Raw genomic sequence first — 19,450 nt, forward strand, 5'->3', positions numbered from 1 at the left:
GAAAGATCTGCCCTCCTCTTTTCTTTCCCGGATAGATCACATAAGTCTAAAGTTTGGACTGTAAAATCCTTGTCCAGAGTATCAGTCTGTCGCTGATGGAGGAACCCAGGGCGAAGGGGGGAAAACTCCTTTTCTGCGTAACTTCCCAAACACACAACTCCGAACCACAAACAATCTTGACTCATTCCAAATACTCCCTTGTGCGGCTTCGTCAGACGTCACGAGGCCTCTGCGAGTGGCGCATGAGCATCGTAGCCTCCCTCTGCCTGGCTTGTTTCAGTCTTCGCCGAAGCAACGCCGGGAGGCGGAACAAGAGGTGGTGCCTCAGCGCTTAACGGTCTCCAGATTACTACCGTCGCCCGCCAGCCAGACGGTGAGCACCTTGTCCTTCAGCCCGCCGCTCGGTGTGAACGGCATGGAGCGGGGGGGTGGAGGGGCAGCAAGGCGCAGGGGCCGAAGCGGGCGGGCGCCCACCAGGTTTCTTGGTGGGTTCTGAAGGGCAGGTTTCCGACAAAGAAAGGGAGAGCCGGGTAAGCTGAGCCCCGCCGGGCCTATAGCGAGCTTTAGGTGAAAGGCCCGTTCCGTTCAGGGAGGAGGGAAATAGGGAGATCTGCCCCCCCCTCCGGATCGGCAGAAAGCGGGGTCCTTTGTCTACGCCAGGGGTAGGCAACCTCGGCTCTTTTATGACTCATGGACTTCAACTCCCAGAATTCCTGAGCCAGCTTGGCTGGCTCAGGAATTCTGGGAGTTGAAGTCCATGAGTCATAAAAGAGCCGAGGTTGCCTACCCCTGGTCTACGCCTTCTGCTCTCAAGTTTCAGGTTCCGACCGATCAGGACCGCGCCCTTCGTTGTGTGGAGTTCGCCGTCCGGAGGGGACGGGAGCCCCTTCCCCTTACTCCCCAGCGGGGCAAGGAAGGGAAGCAGCCTGGCTCGGGTCCCGCTCCTCTGAGCGGCACTGCGTGAGGGGCTGGGGGGGGGGCCTGGGCCCCGGTTTCCTCCTCCGGCGAGGGACGGAAACCCACGCTCAATTATGGGAGGCGAAAACCGGGCTGGGAGAAAGAATAGAAGAAGGGCGCTGGAGGGCCTCGTTAACGGGCGCTGGCAGAAAAACTTCGCCGAGCTCTTGAGGGGGATGGTGAAGAGGCCGTGAAGGAGCGCTTGGGTTTCATTACGTAGCTTGTTTGCGTAAACGGGAAAGGAGGAAGTAATTGCGCTTGTTGTGAGAATTGGTTTCCTTTAACGGGGAGGTGTGCCTTGATTTCCGCAACGATCCTTTAGTAATAAGGGGCCGAACCGATAGCGGCCTGATTCATACATCATATCTGGACCGGGATGCCTTGCGTACAGTCACTCATGCGCTCGTGACCTCTCGTTTAGACTACTGCAATGCTCTCTACATGGGGCTGCCCTTGAGGACCACTCGGAGGCTTCAGCTGGTGCAGAATGCAGCCGCGCGAGTTGTGTTGGGGGGTCTCCCGATACTCCCATGTTACACCTCTGCTCCGTGAGCTGCATTGGCTTCCAGTTGCCCTCCCGGTGAGATTCAAGGTGCTGGTGATGACGTAGGTGTTACCTACGGCAACACCTGCTGCCGGCGTCAACCTCCCTCCGTCCAGTGCGCTCCCACAGAGAGGGCCTCCTCAGGGTGCCACGGATCAGAGAATGTCGACTGGCGACCCCCAGGGGGAGGGCGTTCTCTGTGGGTGCGCCAGACCTGTGGAACCTCTTACTGGTTGAGCTCCGGATGGCCCTCGACCTTCGCTCCTTCTGACGTGAACTAAAAACTTATTTATTTGAACAAGCCGGCCTGGTCTGATGGGTTTGGGGTCTGGGGTTTTAATATGGATTTTAACTAATGTATTATATCGGGCATAATTATTTAATGTTTTTTAACTTTTGTATTTCGTATTTTGATATTTATTGCCCTGTACACCGCCCTGATTCCTTCAGGAGAAGGGTGGTATAAAAATTTAATAATAATTTAATAATAAAAATATTAAAGCTTGCTCCGAGTTGGTGTAGTATATTGTGTGAATCTAGCCATTAGGGTTTAGTGTAAAACCTGGTTTATGGATTAAAATAACCTTTAACTTCTGTGAAGACTTGAACTTCAACTCATACAGTATTTTGTCGTCGATCATGCTGGAAGAATTTGATGAATTAGAAATTAGAATTAGATTAAATTAAATTAAATTAAATTAAATTAAATTAGAATTCAAACTGTGATGGTTTGAACTTGAACTCAGATCTTTTGCCATTGATCATGTTGGGAAAGTTTGAAGAGGTTGAAATAAAATAATTGGAAAGCAACAAGTTCCCTGGCTTATGTTCTGAGAATGAATTTTTATTTTTTCCAGTAACACAGGATTTACCATACAGTGTTTTGTCATGGGTGAACAGAATCAGCATTTGCTATCTTGAAGTACTTCTCCCTTCATTTTATTAAAGATGTATTGTTAAAAAATACAATTATCCATTATTTGCATAGATTTTTACTAATAGTTTTAGATTAATTCTAACAGTATAAGTTTATGAAGTTTGAAATTAAATTCTGCTTCTGGCAAAAGCTTTTAGAGTTATGATTCCAGTTATCACTTCTGAATAGTTTTTGCTGATGGCACACCTTGAATTGAAAAAAAAAATCATATGCTGTTTTTTTACTTCTCCAAGGGGGCAACCCATAAAACATTTAAACAATTTAGAGAGCTGGATAAAACTAATTGCTTATAATGTATTCTTGTTATTATAATTATTATTAGAAGTAACAAAACCATTATGAATAACTTGTCACTGATAAGTTTATCTTCCATGAATTTGACTAATCCTCCTGGTAAAATAATCCAGGTGGTTTGCCAACAATGTATGCTTTTGGAGTGAAGTCCATAGGTTTAAACTATCTTGAGTGTATTCTCTATCCAGTTTGTCAGGCAAACCCTGTAAATATTTACTTTTTTAGATTCATATGCAGCCTTTTGTACACAACCTCAGTTCTCTCTTCCTGTTTTTCCTCATATTAGCCAGATGAGGTAGGTTGGGATGAGAGTGACAGGCCCAGGATTACCCAGCAAGGTTGACATTAAAAAACTTGTTTACTTTTCTACATTATACATACACTATGTTTATACATCTCTAATGTACTCCTGGTTTTTTGCTTCTTGCTAAAATAAAGAGCTCCAGTGTAATCTTTCTCATCTCTACAATTTTTCCTTTAGATGTTATGAGAATGAGCATGTTATCCGATGTCAGTTATTTTACAGATATTATGTCTGTAACTGAAAAATAACTGAAATCATAAGTAGTGTATTTTCATTTCTTTTTCTGATAATTTCTAATGTTTAATTTACCCTTCTTTGTAGCAGATGACAATTTATCCTTTTTTGTGGTAGGTTGCAATCTACTACAAGTCCATGACCATTTCTTGGTCAGTTATTGTCAGTTGAATTCAATGAATATAAAGTAAGGATTTTTTGGCTGAACATACTTCACTTTTGTCATGCCTCTCAATTAGTTTGGAAAGATCTGTTTGGAGGTATTAAGGAGATAATGAGTGATCTAATTTCTATTAATTCCACAAAATACTTTGTTATCCAAAGGATTATGCTTGCTGTCGTGTCTCTCCATTTATTCAGATCAAGGTACCTACTAGTATAACCAACGTATTATGTCACACAACGCAAAAACATCCTCTACCAAGTCTTCTGGATTTTAACCAGCAGTGAAATAAAGCAACAAAACTTTTTTCCCCCTGTATTTTCATCGATGCCCAAAATCTGAAGTTGCAGCTTCATGTTGCCTAACAGTAAAGCCAGATCTGATTCCTCAATTATTTGGGTTCTCCTCCCCCCCCAAAAAAATTAGATTGCTCATCCCTAACTCTAGGTTCATAAGGAACAAGTTAAAAAGAATTAGGCTTATTGGGGATTCCAATGTTTATATTCATTTTGAGAACTGTCTCACCCCAACTCTCCCTTTCTATCCTTCAGCCTGTAAGAGACTTCCCCTCTTATCCCAAGACCAATATATACTCCCAGGAGCTTTGGTGAAGACTTTGTCAAAGTCCACTTAAACTCTACCTATTAAGGTACTGTTAATTCTATTCTATAATGTATGGCTGCGAAAGCTGGACCATAAGAAAGGCTGAGCACCAAAGAATTGAGGCCTTTGAACTATGGTGCTGGAGAAGACTCCTGCAAGTCCCTTGGACTGCAAGGTGATCAAAGTGGTCAGTCCTAGAGGAGATCAACCCTGACTGCTCTTTAGAAGGCCAGATCCTGAAGTTGAAACTCAAATACTTTGGCCACCTAATGAGAAGCAAGGACTCACTGGAGAAGAGCCTAATGCTGGGAAAGGTTGAGGGCAAGAGAAGAATGGGACGACAGAGAATGAAGTGGCTGGATAGAGTCATTGAAGCAGTAGGCATGAGCCTAAATGGACTCCAGAAGATGGTAGAGGACAGGAAGGCCTGGAGGAACATTGTCCATGGGGTTGCGATGGGTCGGATATGACTTCGCAACTAACAACAATTCTATGCTTGTTGGCTTTCTTGGAAGTATTTGGAAAGCTGAATAAATAGGTTTTACTGTGTTCTTTCTTCTCTTTCAAATAACCTGCACTTGCTGGGAGAGTTGGGGCAAGCCCAGATAGAGGTTGACTAGCCGGGGGGATGCCTTGTTGGGGGCTCCTTTCAGGTCCCTGGTAGGAGCTGGAACAAAGGACGGAGTGCTCACCCACCCAAGGCAGCTCATGGGTCGAGAACACGGGCTTGCTAACCTCCAATACAGCATCCTAACCACATGAGCTCCAAGTTACTCAAGATTAAATAAATACAATTCTAGTAAATAACATTTTTTTAGAAATAGAAATTACATTAATAATTTAGAAATAAAAAATGAATATCGAATTGTGGCTGTTAATAACTTTTTACAACTGTACTTAGAATGGACATTGGAATTTTGTTTTGCTTATTTAAAAACTTTTTTTCCTCCAGTGAAAATGTCTCTGTATCCTTCTCTGGAAGACCTGAAGGTAGACAAAGTAATTCAGGTATGACAAAATACATTTTATAATAAACTTTTGTTGTGGGTAAAACTTGGGTTTTGAGATTTCTAAGTATCACAGTAATTTAAAAATATTTGTGGTATAAATATTTAAAGCTTTAAAACTTGATTTCTTGAGATAATGTAGTATTGCAGGGGAAGAATAAACTCTTCTTTCATTAGTGTTGACCTTCCACTAAATGGAAAAACAGTAAAACTCTAAAATCAGTATCAATACTCCCATGTAACACCTCTACTCCGCGAGCTGCATTGACTTCCAGTTGCCCTCCGGGTGAGATTCAAGGTGCTGATGATCTATAAAGCCCTGAATGGCTTGGGTCCGGGATATCTGAGGGAACACCTGCTGCTGGCATCAAGCTCCCTTCGTCTAGTGCGCTCCCACAGGGAGGGCCTTCTCAGGGTGCCGCCGATAAAAGATTGTCGGCGGATAACACCCAAGGGAAGTGCCTTCTCTGTGGGTGTGCCTGCCCTCTGGAACCAGCTGCCCGTGGAGCTTAGGACTGCCCCCGACCTCCGCACATTTCGCCGGGACCTGAAAACCTGGCTCTTTGAGCTCTCCGGCCCAGGCTGAGAATTTTTAACTGGGTTTTTTAATTCTAGGGATGATTTAATCTTTTTTAATTTGTTTTTAACTTTTGTATTGGTTGTTTTAAATGCCCTGTAAACCGCCCTGAGTCCTTCGGGAAAGGGCGGTATATAAATTTAATAAAATAAAATAAAAAAAATAAATAATAATAGAGGTGATTTTAAAGTCTGACAGATCGGTGAAATAACCTTACCTCTAAACTGATGTTAAGTATAAGATAAGAGCTAAGAAAACGGGGAAATTTTTAGAGGTGATGACTTTCCTGAGAAATATGTAGGTTGCATGAGATCTTTGGATTGCATTAAGCCTTTTGGACAAAAGTCCTCCATGCCTGTTGCAGGATTAATGTTAGATGAGAACTCCAGTGACCAGATTTAACTCTAAATGTCAGTAAGCTCATTGGGTAATCTTGAATCAAAATTTCAGCCTTGAGTACTTGAGGGAAGACCATTTATACCAGCTTCAATTCCTGGAAGAAAGTGGGGAATGCTATTTTTTTTTAAAGTTATAGTTTACTGTGATGAGGACATTTAAGCTAGTGTTCCTTTTTGACTCCTTATCAATGTCATGGTGCACATAGAAGTAGAGATTGTAAATGCCTTTGTTCTTACTGCTTTTGTTGCATACTAGTTAAGCCCAACATCTAGTATTTTTACACTTTGTGAAATCAAGTAGAAGGGGGAGTGGGATACAATGTTGTTACAGTCAAGCTATGCATACAATGGGTGGGGCATGTTTTAAGCTTTCTATTTTAAACTTCAAAAATGTTTTAGACAGGAAAGCCGTGTTGGATAACTGTTTCATCTCACTGTTTCTCTGATCAAAACCTCCTTGTCCAAGTTGCTATCTTCCCATCTTTCCTTTGTGAATTTAACTGTTATCAAAGCACAGCTAATTGTGACTGTGCTGAAATAAAATAAAAAGGCAAGGTTCTTACTGTTGATTCGGATTTAGTTGAGCATCTGGAGAATTCCTTCTTAAAATTGCATCTTACATAATGAGGAAACAGAAAAATTACAAAATCTTATAAATGTTCATTTTACATACATACATATACATATGTATGTATGTCTGTGTGTGTGTGTATACGTATAAGTACCCATATACGTATGTATATTTAAAAACATACAGGTAGTCCTTGCTTAATGACAGCAACTGGGGGTGGAGGTTCTATCACTATCATAAAGTGCAATATCATATGATTGCATGACTTAGGAATAGCAATCCTAGCAGTTCCTGTTGCCATTGCCAAGCAAGGATCACAGGTAATAAAGCAAAGACCACCTCACAACTTTCTGCATGCTTCCAACAAGCAGAGTTGAGGAAGCCCGCAGGAAGTTGCAAGCCTTTGGTGGCTCAGAAACAGGCTGGCAGTCAAATAAAGGGCTGCTGTGCTGTGCTGGGTGGAGGGTGGCTGCTCTCATTTTGGGAAAGGTGCATCAGTGTCTGCCGCAGAGCTACATGAAGATACAGGGCTTGGGTTGGCAGCTACTGAGGATGGGAGAGTGTACCTATGCCCATGAGTAGTTGCTGCCAAGTGAGGGATGCTGTGTCAGTAGTCGCAGGTGGCTGCTTCCAGGTGAGGGAGGGTGTGCCAGTGGTTGCCATGCAAGCATTGCTGGACATAAATATAGTCTAGGCAGGAAGTGTTATGATTTTGCACACGCTAGCAATCGCACTCTCTGAGCAGTTTGCAAATGCCAGCATATTGCCCCTAACAATCTGGGTCCTCATTTTACTAACCTCGGAAGGATGGAAGATTGAGTGAACCTTGAGCCGGTCAGGATCGAACTCCTGGCTGTGGGCAGAGTTAGCCAGCAATACTATATTCTAACTATTGCTGTACGGTTCATAAGTACACTACAATAAGATTCCCAGAATTTTGTACTCCAATAAACCAGGACCCTAGGGAAAAAAAGCTGTGGAAGCAACTTAACAGGACCAACTTGTAATCTTCCCTACTGGCTTCCCCATTGACTTTTCTTGTGGGATACAAGCAGGGAGATCACAAATGGTGACTATGTGACCGCAGGATCCTGCAACCATTGTAAGTGTAAGCTGAGTGTCAAGTGCCCAGAATGTGATCATGGGATCATAGGATGCTCTTTATGCTCAGTGCCATTGTAACTTTGAACAGTTGCTAACAAGTTATCATTAACCAAGACTGACTCCAAAACGTTCTATATTTTTATGTAGTTTAATCCTTAAATTTTTATTTCTGTATAGGCTCAGACATCCTTTGCCACAAACCCAGCTAACCCAGCAATTCTATCTGAAGCTTCAGCACCAATCTTTCAAGATGGAAGTAAGTTGATACAAGATTTGAAAAATCCTTGATACTTTATATAAATTTCATTGATTGTAGAAGAACTTATTTTTTAAATTGATTGTTTGTTCGTAATATGTTCTTACTTCTTACTTTCATAATCCAAGCATATATTTATTTTTTAGCCTTTGAAATCCTGTCTATCGATGATTTCTGGCTTATCTCAAAATAAATGAATTTTGCAGGTTTTAATTTGAAGAAAAAAGCTCAGTGATGTTCTATATTTTATAATATGTACTTGATATATATATATATATATATATATATATATATATATATATATATATATATATATATTTTCTGAGAATGAAAGTATCAGTATATATACACGTTTGTTATAAAAATAAATCAAACTTATTGAATGAAATGCTTATATAATCAGTTTAGAATTTTGAACACAAAGGAGTGCCAGTGTACATTTTGTGACCTGTTGTCTTATTTTTAAACAGAAAACCATTTTCTGTAGTGTAGAATCATTGTAAGATAATATAATGTTGCTGAGGTATCAAAGTGACTTTCACAAAAGTGAATTTAGTACCTCCAACTAGTGTGTTAATTTTTTTAAAATTCCAAAAGATAAGATTGGTGAAATATGAGGCATGCTGTTGATTTTGCCAAGAGCATAAGTGAGGGGACAGAAATACCATTGTAGCAAGATTATAGTAACCTTTTAATTTTTTACTTGTTTTAGATTTATACCCTAAATTGTATCCTGAACTTTCCCAGTATATGGGTATAAGTTTGAATGATGAAGAAATTCAGAGAAACATGGCAATGGTTCCTGCACCAAATTCACAGGGGGTAAGTGTCATAATAGAGAACGGGGATTCCTTTGGGCTTTATTGATTTTGAGGGATTGAATTACTCATGAAAAAAGGGAAATAAAGATGTGATACTTTGTTGTATATTCCCTCCCCTATAATTGAAAAAGTCATAACAAAAAAACCTTGCATGTGCTATGTTAAAACAGTGGATGAATTTGCTCAGCTTGAATTTACTTGAATCGTTGTCATAATTGTGATTTTATTGATGCTAAAAATATTACTATAACACCACACATAGGTCTGACTTATTTACATCAAAGATCTATATCTAATAATAGGATTTGTGATGATTTTTAATTTCTTTTGGGGGGATTGTTTTTATACTCTATAGCTTGTTGCAAGATCTGCATCAGATTACATGGTAGCTCCAGTAACTGGAAATGATGTTGGAATTCGTCGAGCAGAAATTAAGCAGGGGATCCGTGAACTGATCTTGTGTAAAGATCAGGATGGAAAAATTGGTCTTCGTCTTAAGTCAGTGGACAATGTATGTATAATAAATGTTTTCATGCTAGAATTCAAAATAGAGAACTTGTTACATAACTTTATAGTTTATCTTTCAGCCCTTAATCTGCTATATGACTTTCAATATATGTGAGTTTGTCAGCAACAAATATTTTAAAAAATGAAAAAGGTTTATGAGTCAGAAAGAAATTCCTAACTTTTTAAAAATTAAACACTTTCATAAGTAATACAATTAATAGTGTAATCAGAGAACTAATATTAGCTTAATAAATTTTATCAAATTTAAATATATATATTTAAAATTAAATTTAGGAAGTAGAAGATGTAATCTTTGTAATATAGTAATGTTAATAAAAGGTTGGGACTTGCTTATTTAGAAAAATGATGGATTTGTTCAGTATATTTTTGCTCTGCTTTTAATGTATACAGGAATTATATCCGCATGCACTTAAACTTACAAACATTATTGTTTTAGGGTGTATTTGCTCAGCTGGTTCAGGCAAACTCCCCGGCCTCACTGGCTGGCCTGCGATTTGGAGACCAAGTTCTCCAAATCAATGGTGAAAATTGTGCTGGATGGAGTTCTGAAAAAGCTCATAAAATTCTGAAGCAAGCTCCTGGGGAGAGAATTTCCATGATTATTCGAGACAGGTAAATTTGCAGGATTATTGTACATCACCTGAATTATATTGATATATTAGTAAGGTCTGTGCATTCTATATTGTTATTTTGATAAGCTTCTGCACAGCCAGTAAATTTGGGGTTAATTTTATTGTAGACAGTGGTTGAATAATACATTGGTAAATTTTATAAGTATTGAAGTACAAACATTTTTCTTCTAGGCCTTTTGAAAGGACTATTACCATGCACAAGGACAGCACAAGACATGTTGGCTTTATTTTCAAAAATGGAAAAATAACTTCAATAGTAAAGGATAGTTCTGCTGCAAGAAATGGACTTCTTACTGAACACAACATTTGTGAAATTAATGGACAGAATGTAATTGGCCTGAAGGTAGATATGTTTTTTGTAAATCTATGGTACTCTAATTAAATTGCCAAAGAATCTCATTTCTAAGCATATCAGTAATATACAGTTGTACCTTGGCATTTGACTGCTTTGAAACTCATCAAATTTGGTTCCTGACATATTTTGATGAAAAAAAAAGAGTACAGAGAAGAGCAACAAGGATGATTAGAGGTTTGGAGGCTAAAACATATAAGGAACGGTTGCTGGAATTGGGTATTTCTAGTTTAATGAAGAGAAGGGCGAGGGGGGACATGATAGCAGTGTGCCACAAAGAAGAGGGAGTCAAGCTATTCTCCAAAGCACCTGAAGGGAAGACAAGAAGCAACGGATGGAAACTAGTCAAGGAGAGAAGCAACCTAGAACTAAAGAAAAACTTCCTGACAGAACAATTAACCAGTGGAACAACCTGCCTCCAGAAGCAGTGAATGCTCCAACACTGGAAGTTTTTAAGAAGAGCCTGGACAGCCATTTGTCTGAAATGGTATAGGGTTTCCTGCCTGAGCAGGGGGTTGGAATAGATGACCTCCAAGGTCCCTTCCAACTTTTTTATTATTATTGATCATCGCACAGTCAGCCAGATGTTCAGAGTGGATTTGGCATTTTTGTTTACCTATCAAGTCCTTAACAAGGACCTGGGATAGGCAGGTGTGGATGTTTGATAGTATTACAGATATCGTCGCAGGATGGAAACAGTTCCTCGTAAGGCTACCTATTGCAATTGACTAATGGAGAATTTGTCAATGCCAGTGGTGTTCCAGTTGTTTTGGGATTGCACCCAAGGCGCCTATTACTATTGGTACTACCTCCAAGGTCCCTTCCATCATCATCATCATCATTTTTTATTATTTTATTATTATTATTTTATTATTTTTAAATTTAATTTAATTTAATTTTATTGAATTTATATACCGCCCTTTCCCGAAGGACTCAGGGCGGTTTACAGGGTATAATTTTTAAAACATTAATACAAAAATTAAGACCAATTTAAAAAAGATTAAACTAAGTCCCTGCAACATGTAAAACCCCAGTTAAAACCCCAATTAAAATTTTATTTATTTATTTATTGGTGTCAGTTGCCTCATGATTTTCTACCCTTTCCAGCTGAAAAAAAGGTTCATGGATTAGTCATGCAGTATCTTTTGCCCTGTGCACATCCCCTTGCAATCTTGTTTTAGCTTCTGTGGTCATTTTGTGTATTTTTGCACAAAATGACACATTGCACATTGTTTTTCTTATCAGTACAGGTAAAGTGGAGATTTTATTTTATTTAATCTAAATGTTTATTAATTTTAATAAATTTTATTAGTTTTATTTCTCATGTAATTATGTACAATCCTATCTTTTGACGCATTGCCTTAAAATGTGCATTGTCTTTGGTTTGGGAATGCATTAATTTACTTTACTCCTTATGGTAAAGAACCAATTAAACACAAGTACCGAGATACCACTGTATATGGTTTCCTATTTTAAAACAAGAAAGCAATAGCAGCCACTATATTTATGTTCTGTATAGTGATGCAGGTTTCTGCCTTTTGTAGAGGTTATTATTACTGATTACAGTGGTTTTTTAGTCAGCTTCTTCTATCTTTACTTTTTTTCTGGAAGTATTTCCATGTAGTTTCAGCCGTCCATTCTGGTTGCTCAATAGACTTATTTTAGTTTCTTTTAGAGCTACTACTCAATTGGTATTTTCTTCTAAAGAGCTGCTGGTTCCTCTTGCTGATAAAAAAAGAATATATGTTCACATATATTGTAGCTGTGTGCATGACTTTGTTGCTGTTAGTTTGCTTGCTTTAAAGATCTAGTAGCATGTAATGATAGCAGTCATCTCTTAAATAATGTGAAACTATCTTCTTTGCCTATGAGGGTGCTTTAATTTAAACTATTAAACTATTTTATTCACCCTTGAACTAGTTTGACTGAAACAAAGTTAAAACCATTGTGGTTATCTAAACAACTTCAAAACTTATTAAGAATTTATGACTTTTACATTTTGTTTACCAGGATTCTCAGATTGCGGACATATTATCAACAGCTGGAAATGTAGTGACCATTACTATCATGCCTTCCCAGATCTTTGAACACATATTAAAAAGGTATGAGTATTTTTTTAACATGTGTGGTATGGGCTCTTATCTTTTGAAAGGATGGATAATAATGCATTAAACTTACAGTGAAGATAAAATGCAGGTAGGTAAAGGGACGCGGTGGCTCAGTGGGTTAGGACGCTGAGCTTGTCGATCAGAAGGTCGGCAGTTTGGCGGGTCGAATCCTGAGTGCCGCTTAGCAGAGTGAGCGCTTGTTACTTGTCCCAGCTTCTGCCAACCTAGCAGTTCGAAAGCACGTAAAAATGCAAGTAGAAAAATAGGGACCACTCCGGTGGGAAGGTAACAGCGTTCCGTGTGCCTTTGGCGTCTAGAATTATTTTTTCAGTACTGTCATAACTTTGGTCAATGAAGAAATGGTCTAGTCATGCCAGCCACATGACCACGGGGACGTTTTCGGACAAGCGCTGGCTCTTCGGCTTTGAAACGGAGATGAGCATGCGTGCTAGTCGTTTCCGACTCTAGGGGCCGGTGCTCATCTCCGTTTCAAAGCCGAAGAGCCAGCGCTTGTCCGAGGACATCTCCGTGGTCATGTGGCCGGCATGACTAGACCATTTCTTCATTGACCAAAGTTATGACAGTACTGAAAAAATAATTCTGACCAATTTATGACCATTGGAACAGTCCCTCAGAAATGTGATCGCCATTACTATTGGCACATTTTGTCCTATGCCTGAATTTTACTTTTCTTTTTTCTCCCCTTGATGAATGAACTTCAAGAAAGGAAGCTTTTTTGGTAGACAGTAAACAGGCACTTGAACATTCCAAAGAATGGGGGAATAGTTAGGGGGCAAACAGAAACTGTAGATATGAAACAGTAGTCTTGTCTATTTCTAGCCAGAAAGCTCAGTTGTGGTGACGTGATTTCTCATTTAATGATTGCTTCACTTAGAGATAATTGCCTTCCCAATTAGGGTCACTGTGAGGATAATCTGTACCTTATTCCAGCAACTTTAGCCTCAGTTAAATTGGAAAGCATCTAAACTTTACTGCTGAAATAATTGAAAACTTAACACTTTTAATTCTTGAAGTTTCTTTTTAAGAGTAAATATATTAATATGAGAATATATTTAGTTCAGGGTTTAATTGGGAGTCTTTAGTGGTGAGTTTGGTTGTTTGCTTGCAGATGTTTCATTCCTCTACTAGATAATGATCAATACAAGTGAATGTGGGGTTTGCTACCTGCTTATATACAGTCTGCCAGTTTTGAAGGGGTTGTGGTTTTTTTTCTTCTGTAGTTCCTTGATTTGGGGTATTTTTTCTGCTTGATAGCAACCAAATTCAGAGAGCACCAAGGATTCCACATATTAATGAGTTATAATTATTTGCATATATTTGCTCATAGAATAACATTGTAGCTGTGAGATGGGAAAAAGGTCCATGTGCAAGGGTTCAAAATTAACTGAATTATTGCTAGAAGTCTATGCATAGGAATATTTTCAATTACTGGTCAGCATCTGATTAGTATTAGATAAGTGTCAACCATTTGGTTTATGGCTGCAGAAGAACTCTAAACTGATCCCTCTTTTTATTCCTCCTCATGGCTCTGCCAATCCTTCTACACAATCCTCCTAATACTCATTTATGGATAATTCAAATATTTTGCTCTATTCTTTTTGTAATTCTGCAAATTTTGAATGACTTACATATTCCATTATGAGCTAATACATTGTGAGCTTTTTTTTCCTAGGATGGCTTCAAGTATTATGAAAAGCTTGATGGATCATACTATTCCTGAAGTCTAAAATTTATTTTGGATGCATTTGTAATTGAGACACTGCTAAACCTGGGCTACTACATCTCTGCAATATTTACATTCTGCACATGAGCCTTTCTTTGACATAAAATGTTGCATTGAGCATTTATATAACATGGCTGGGAATGTCACATTTGAACATAAAACCTTGCTCAAATTTTCCATTTTGTATTCATCATGCTACTTTGACAAAACTTATGCTTCTTTCATAGGGTTGTACTATGTAGGTGAGGAAAATTTCTGTCATTAAAAATGGAAGAAAACTAATGTTTGTGAAAGCGTCTAGTATTTGCTTTCTTTGATCCAGATATACTGCTGCTCTTTGTACTTTTTCAGATTCATTTTTGTACTGCATCTATCAGTGAGAATATAACTTAGTGTTAATTAACTGATTTTAGTAATCTTGTTTACAGAAAGCATGCTGGTTAAACTGAGCATAGCTTGTATTTATCATTCCATAACTTTTAAAATAATGTTTGTCATCTTGCTGTCTTATAAAATCGTTCTAATATGCTTATATTGTGTTGCCTTAATCCTCTTAAAACTGAAATAAAGTTGCAAATATATTCACTTTCTAAATGGGTAGTATTTTGCATTGATGAATCTCTAAATCCTTCTTGACTATTAGCAGTATAATCCAGTATAAAGGACGCAGTGAAAGTGTTAAACATTTTACCTCAATGGTGTGCTTCATGGGCTCTTGAAATAGTAAAATTCAGTGTAAGCTATAGTATTTCTTTTATTACATGAACCAATTTTACTAATATCAAATAAAATTAATATTGGAGATGACTTAACATTTTAACAGGATACTCATTAGGGTTTTTAATTTCTTCTCTAGCAGATAATCTTTTGATACAGTAATTGTAAGAAATCAGCAATTTACTGATGAAGTTCTATCAGTTGGATGTCAAGCTTTAATGCTAGAAGGCAAATAGAAGAAAAAAGTTACAAATAATGGCATATATGTGAATTCTATCAGTGTAATACAAGGAAATAGATGTAATCCTTAATTGCTTAGCAATCATATCTGTATTAAAATAATAGAATTACCTCTGAAAAGTAAATGACTTATTGGCACATACTAATGAAGAATCATTGGGAATTATGACTTGCATTGTCAATTTAATAACATGTTTTTCTATTGAGCTGATCACTTTAGAACAGGGGTGTCAAATTGCCGGCCTGCGGGCCGTATGTGTCATGGTGAAACCGCACCCACCCCATTGCCGGCAATGGAAAAAAAGTCACAATATGTCGCGACACGTCACGTGACATTGCGAGTTTGACACCCCTGCCTTAGAAGGCGAGGTTTAAGAGAACTAGAAATAACATTAAACAATGTTATGGCAAATGAACAGTATTGAACCACTACTATCCCAAGCAGACACAAAAAGTTTAAGAGATTCATTGAAACAGTATATTGTAATTTTAAGCACTACAGTATATAGAGAGGTCAGCATTTGAATGGGACTCAGCAGTGAGTATGTGAGCACATTATATACTGCTCAAAAAAATAAAGGGAACAGAAAATAAGACATCCTACTATTAAATACAGTACACTGTGTTGTTTAAGTGTTCCCTTTATTTTTTTGAGTAGTATACATTGGTTTGCAGAGAGGGTGAAAAAGGATTCATATTTTGATCTGGCCAGTAAACCATCACCGTTGTAAAATTTCTGAGATATTAAACTTGACTTAATTGAAGGTAGAATGATAATGACTGTCATTTAACATTGTTAAAATATTTATTAGTAAATGAAACACTACCCAATCCAAACAGATACCAAGGGTCAGTGAAACGAGAAAATTAGTGAGAAATGATGAGCTCTCTAGTGCATGTGGATGAGAATTTTAAACTCCACTTTTCCCCAGCACTTGATAGTGATTTGAATGCCAAATAATGACAATATGTAGATAACTCCTTAGTAAGAAAGTGGGAAGGTATTTGATAAGGAACGGGTACTAGGCCATGAAAATAAACATAATATTCTAACCTTATGAGATGATTTATATCATTCCAAGCAGCTTTATAAAGAGACTCCCAATAAAAATACAGAATTGTCAAATTATTGATTTAGCAATAATTGCTGTTTGACAGGGAGTGGTCTAGGGTGAGATAGTAAAAACATGATCATATTGGGATGGAAGTTTGGGAAAGCATTTCTGTCAGGTACGTTGAATAAAATCTTGTTAGTTAGAAAGTAGGAGACCGTGGATTCTTAGGCACAAAGCACACTGGTTCACTTTGGCCATTCATTTCCCCTTTTAGCCCTAAGTAGAAGACAATGGCAAACAAGCCCACTAATTTCCAATAAAGATAAAATTTACTGATTGCAATGTTGGCAAAATACTGCCAAAAAACCCTCAGGGTTTGTCTAGGCAGTCACCAGGCATCAACACTGACTTGAAGGCAAACATGCACAAGAAACAATATATAGGATAGTATGATTTCAAGTTAGAACATACTGGTTACAGAAAAATTAGTTTATTTCCAACGGAAGTATAAGACAAGTACCCCAAGCTGTAACAGTATTACTTCAGTAAATAGGCAAGTGCATACACATATCTGTAACGTGTTCATCAATACACAACAGGAATTTGGGGGGGAGGGGGGAAGGGGACCAGAAGTTCTGTCTGAACCATAGAAAGCATTTTTACATTTAGGCAAGGTCCTTTTAAAATTCTGGTTTAAAATATTAAGGATTGAGATATCAGAGAAAAAGCACTTAGTATTGTTGCTTCCAGAACACGATTTGTCTGTCTTCTCCTCCAGTAATTATATTGCTGCACTGGTCATTCATCCACATACAAGTCACAGCACCTAAGGAAGACACATATGCAAGTCATTCAGATTGATCATTTGCAACCACCTTCCTCAGACTGCTATCTACAATTCATAATTTTATTCCAACTACAAAAGATATTAGCTCATAGCACCTATGAAATCTACATTTTGAGAAGCAAGTTATAGAATTTGTCATATTTAATTATAACAGGAATTATATACCAAAAGCTCCCAAGCTAACCTAAAATTGGTGGGACATGAAATTGTCCTCCTACAAACTGTTGATTAATGAACAGGAAACAGTAAAAAGGAATATCATGCATCCCTATTGGCAAGGCAGGGTATTCTTTTCACGCATCTAATTTGGGACTGGTACTTTCAAAACTGTTAGTAGCTGTTGGAAGTTCAGGGTTGAAATGAGGGGTCCTTAGTGGTCTCTGAGCTTGGTTGTTTATTTTTTGCAGATGTTTCATTACCCAAATTAGGTAACATCATCACTTCTAATAAGGAGTGGGGTTTGCTGCCATCTACAACATACAGTGTAATGACACAACAGCCACTACGTAGGACAAACAGGAAAACACGGGCTGACTGCATTCATGAACATCAATTAGTAGTCGGAAGACATGTTGAAAACTCTTTAATTTCATAACATATGGACAGGCTTAACCATTGTTTCATCTATGAAACTGACGATCCTAGACCAAGCCAAGTCCAAAAATGCTAGAAGCTTGGCACTCTAATAAATTAGCCATCAATGGATACATAGACATAAACAATATCGCTTCTACGTGCTATGCAAAAGAGACAATCAACGAGCCAAAACCAATAAAAAGACCAAAACATCTCCCCATCAGCAATCAGCACTCAAGATGAGCATATATTAACTGCAAAATTAACACCAGACCAACAATCAAGAAGTAAATAGTACCGCAATCATGGGACTGCCAAACAAGCTAACAATAAGCAGCCCAACCAAAGAAGCTCAAAGGCCACCCCCACCAACACTGACAAGGCAAGACACTAGAATATAAACCAAGAGTAAACTTCACTCCTAGCACTGATGATGTTACCTAGTTTGGTTAATGAAATATCTGCAAGAAAACAACCAAGCTCGGAGAGCACCAAGGACCCCTCAAAGCCAAGACAGAATAATTTGAGGTCAACATTGTTTCTGGTTTTCTGATACTTTTTGATTAGTTTGTATTATAAAAATATCTCCAAACTATGGAAAGCACATTAGCCAATAACAGGAAAGAGAATGCTTTTAAAAAGGTATTTGCTATGGGGATTGTGAATGTAATATTTTACATTCCTTCCTGTTTGGTAGGATGAAGGCAACAGTGTTATTTCCTTGTAATGTAGCCTCTACACCAAGGGTCTTCAAAATTGGCCCTTTTATGACTTGTGGACTTCAACTCCCAGAATTCCTCAGCCAAATCATAAAAGGGCCATGTTTGAAGACCCCTACTCTATACTGAAGATCCTGGTTTGCTTAAAATTGTCTGAAAATGCTCAGGCTAAAGGCTGCCCAGAGTCATAAAGAGAAGCCTATAAATCAATTTATAGGGAAGCCTATAAATCAACAAGTCAAACTGATAATTTTTTTGCCCCTCCTATATCCATTCTTAAAAGTTCACTAAATGTTTTGGGCAGTCAGATTCTGTTGTCTCTACTTTTTTCTTGGTTGGAATTGTTTACAATCACAGGCTTAGTAGCTTCAAAAATGTTTTGCTTATTCTAAGCTTCACCATACATATAACAAAGGTCATGAACCTTATGAGCCAATATTGTTTTGATTTTCCATTGAGTGGTTTAATAGAATCCTTAACAGCAGTACTCTGTCTTCTTTCTACAGTATACAAGTTCTTAGGATTCTTACTTCTTGATATCAAGATCAATAATTTAATACAATAGTTTAAGAAGCAAGAGAAAGCTGTAAGGTGAGCGTGCACTTTATCAAATATTTAAGGGCTTCAGAGATTTGAAATGTCAAGAAACATTTTAAAAATATATTCAAACATACCTGCATGTCCCAGAATTTTTCCTACTGTTTTTCCTCCAAGTATATCCCAAACAAACAATTCTCCTGACTGACTTCCTGATAAAATTATGTGTCCATCCCACTTGAAACATCTGCAAAAATAAGTTCATCAAACCAAAATTGGTTATCATTTGATGTTATATAATTATACTGTCGCCAACACCTACACGTTCCAGGGTTTAATAAACACAGGCATTTGTTGCTAAGAAAGTGTGGTTTCAGACTGTAAGAAAAGAAAATGTATTTGTATTTTGGTGTTAATTTGGGAAATTAAAGCCATGACTATAATCAAATGTACCCAAGCTAAGGAGGTAATTTAGATGTTTTGCATCTTCATATTTCTCAAACATTAAACTTTGTGCTAACTTTAGAGGAACGAGCCCAGATCGCAAAATTCATCTATACCTCCCCAGGTAATCTTATGAGATGAATCTTATGGGTCCCATGTTGAGACAATATATACGAAAAAG

At 38.0% G+C, this 19,450-nt stretch overlaps 2 protein-coding genes and 1 long non-coding RNA gene across 6 annotated transcripts in view; 1 reads left to right on the forward strand and 2 right to left on the reverse strand.

Moving 5' to 3' along the window:
• The first annotated feature begins 208 nt into the window (after positions 1–208).
• SDCBP (syndecan binding protein) lies at positions 209–14,728 on the forward strand. Of its 2 annotated transcripts, XM_081325157.1 has the most exons (10): positions 250–373; positions 3,985–4,082; positions 4,989–5,044; positions 7,871–7,949; positions 8,662–8,771; positions 9,126–9,281; positions 9,735–9,910; positions 10,102–10,273; positions 12,293–12,384; positions 14,084–14,728. In XM_081325157.1, exons 3-10 carry the CDS (start codon positions 4,994–4,996, stop codon positions 14,136–14,138), a joined length of 891 nt encoding a protein of 296 aa, XP_081181283.1. In that variant the 5' UTR covers positions 250–373; positions 3,985–4,082; positions 4,989–4,993; the 3' UTR covers positions 14,139–14,728. The 2 variants fall into 2 exon arrangements, with proteins under 2 accessions (XP_081181282.1, XP_081181283.1); XM_081325156.1 differs by lacking the exon at positions 3,985–4,082 and having other exon boundaries at positions 209–373.
• Positions 11,334–12,695, reverse strand: LOC308666371. The gene is made up of 2 exons (XR_014026112.1): positions 12,461–12,695; positions 11,334–12,007 (listed from the first exon to the last, which is right to left on the reverse strand). It is a non-coding gene; the product is annotated as an uncharacterized lncRNA (long non-coding RNA).
• A 142-nt stretch (positions 14,729–14,870) lies between the features above and the next one.
• NSMAF (neutral sphingomyelinase activation associated factor) overlaps positions 14,871–19,450 on the reverse strand; it is a 45,137-nt gene continuing 40,557 nt past the window's right edge. The window contains exons 30-32 of one of the 3 annotated variants that reach the window (XM_081325153.1): positions 18,963–19,072; positions 16,878–16,972; positions 14,871–15,072 (exon numbers count right to left, since the gene is read on the reverse strand). In XM_081325153.1, the coding sequence (XP_081181279.1) occupies positions 16,878–16,972; positions 18,963–19,072 (205 nt within the window). In that variant the 3' untranslated portion in view covers positions 14,871–15,072. Of the gene's footprint in view, positions 16,973–18,962; positions 19,073–19,450 lie in introns of all 3 variants that reach the window. The other 2 variants (XM_081325154.1, XR_014026110.1) reach the window with 2 other exon arrangements.

Source organism: Vipera berus (genome assembly GCF_964194415.1).
Source record: "Vipera berus genome assembly, chromosome: 3".
Taxonomy (NCBI): domain Eukaryota; kingdom Metazoa; phylum Chordata; class Lepidosauria; order Squamata; family Viperidae; genus Vipera; species Vipera berus.

What these genes read in the sequence shown, in the direction of transcription:
- SDCBP (XM_081325156.1), top strand. Translation starts at nt 4,994, where the DNA reads ATGTCTCTGTATCCTTCTCTGGAAGACCTGAAGGTAGACAAAGTAATT. An exon ending in GTCTTAAGTCAGTGGACAAT is followed by an intron (nt 9,282 to 9,734) that starts GTATGTATAATA and finishes TTATTGTTTTAG; the next exon opens with GGTGTATTTGCTCAGCTGGT. An exon ending in TTTGAACACATATTAAAAAG is followed by an intron (nt 12,385 to 14,083) that starts GTATGAGTATTT and finishes TTTTTTTCCTAG; the next exon opens with GATGGCTTCAAGTATTATGA.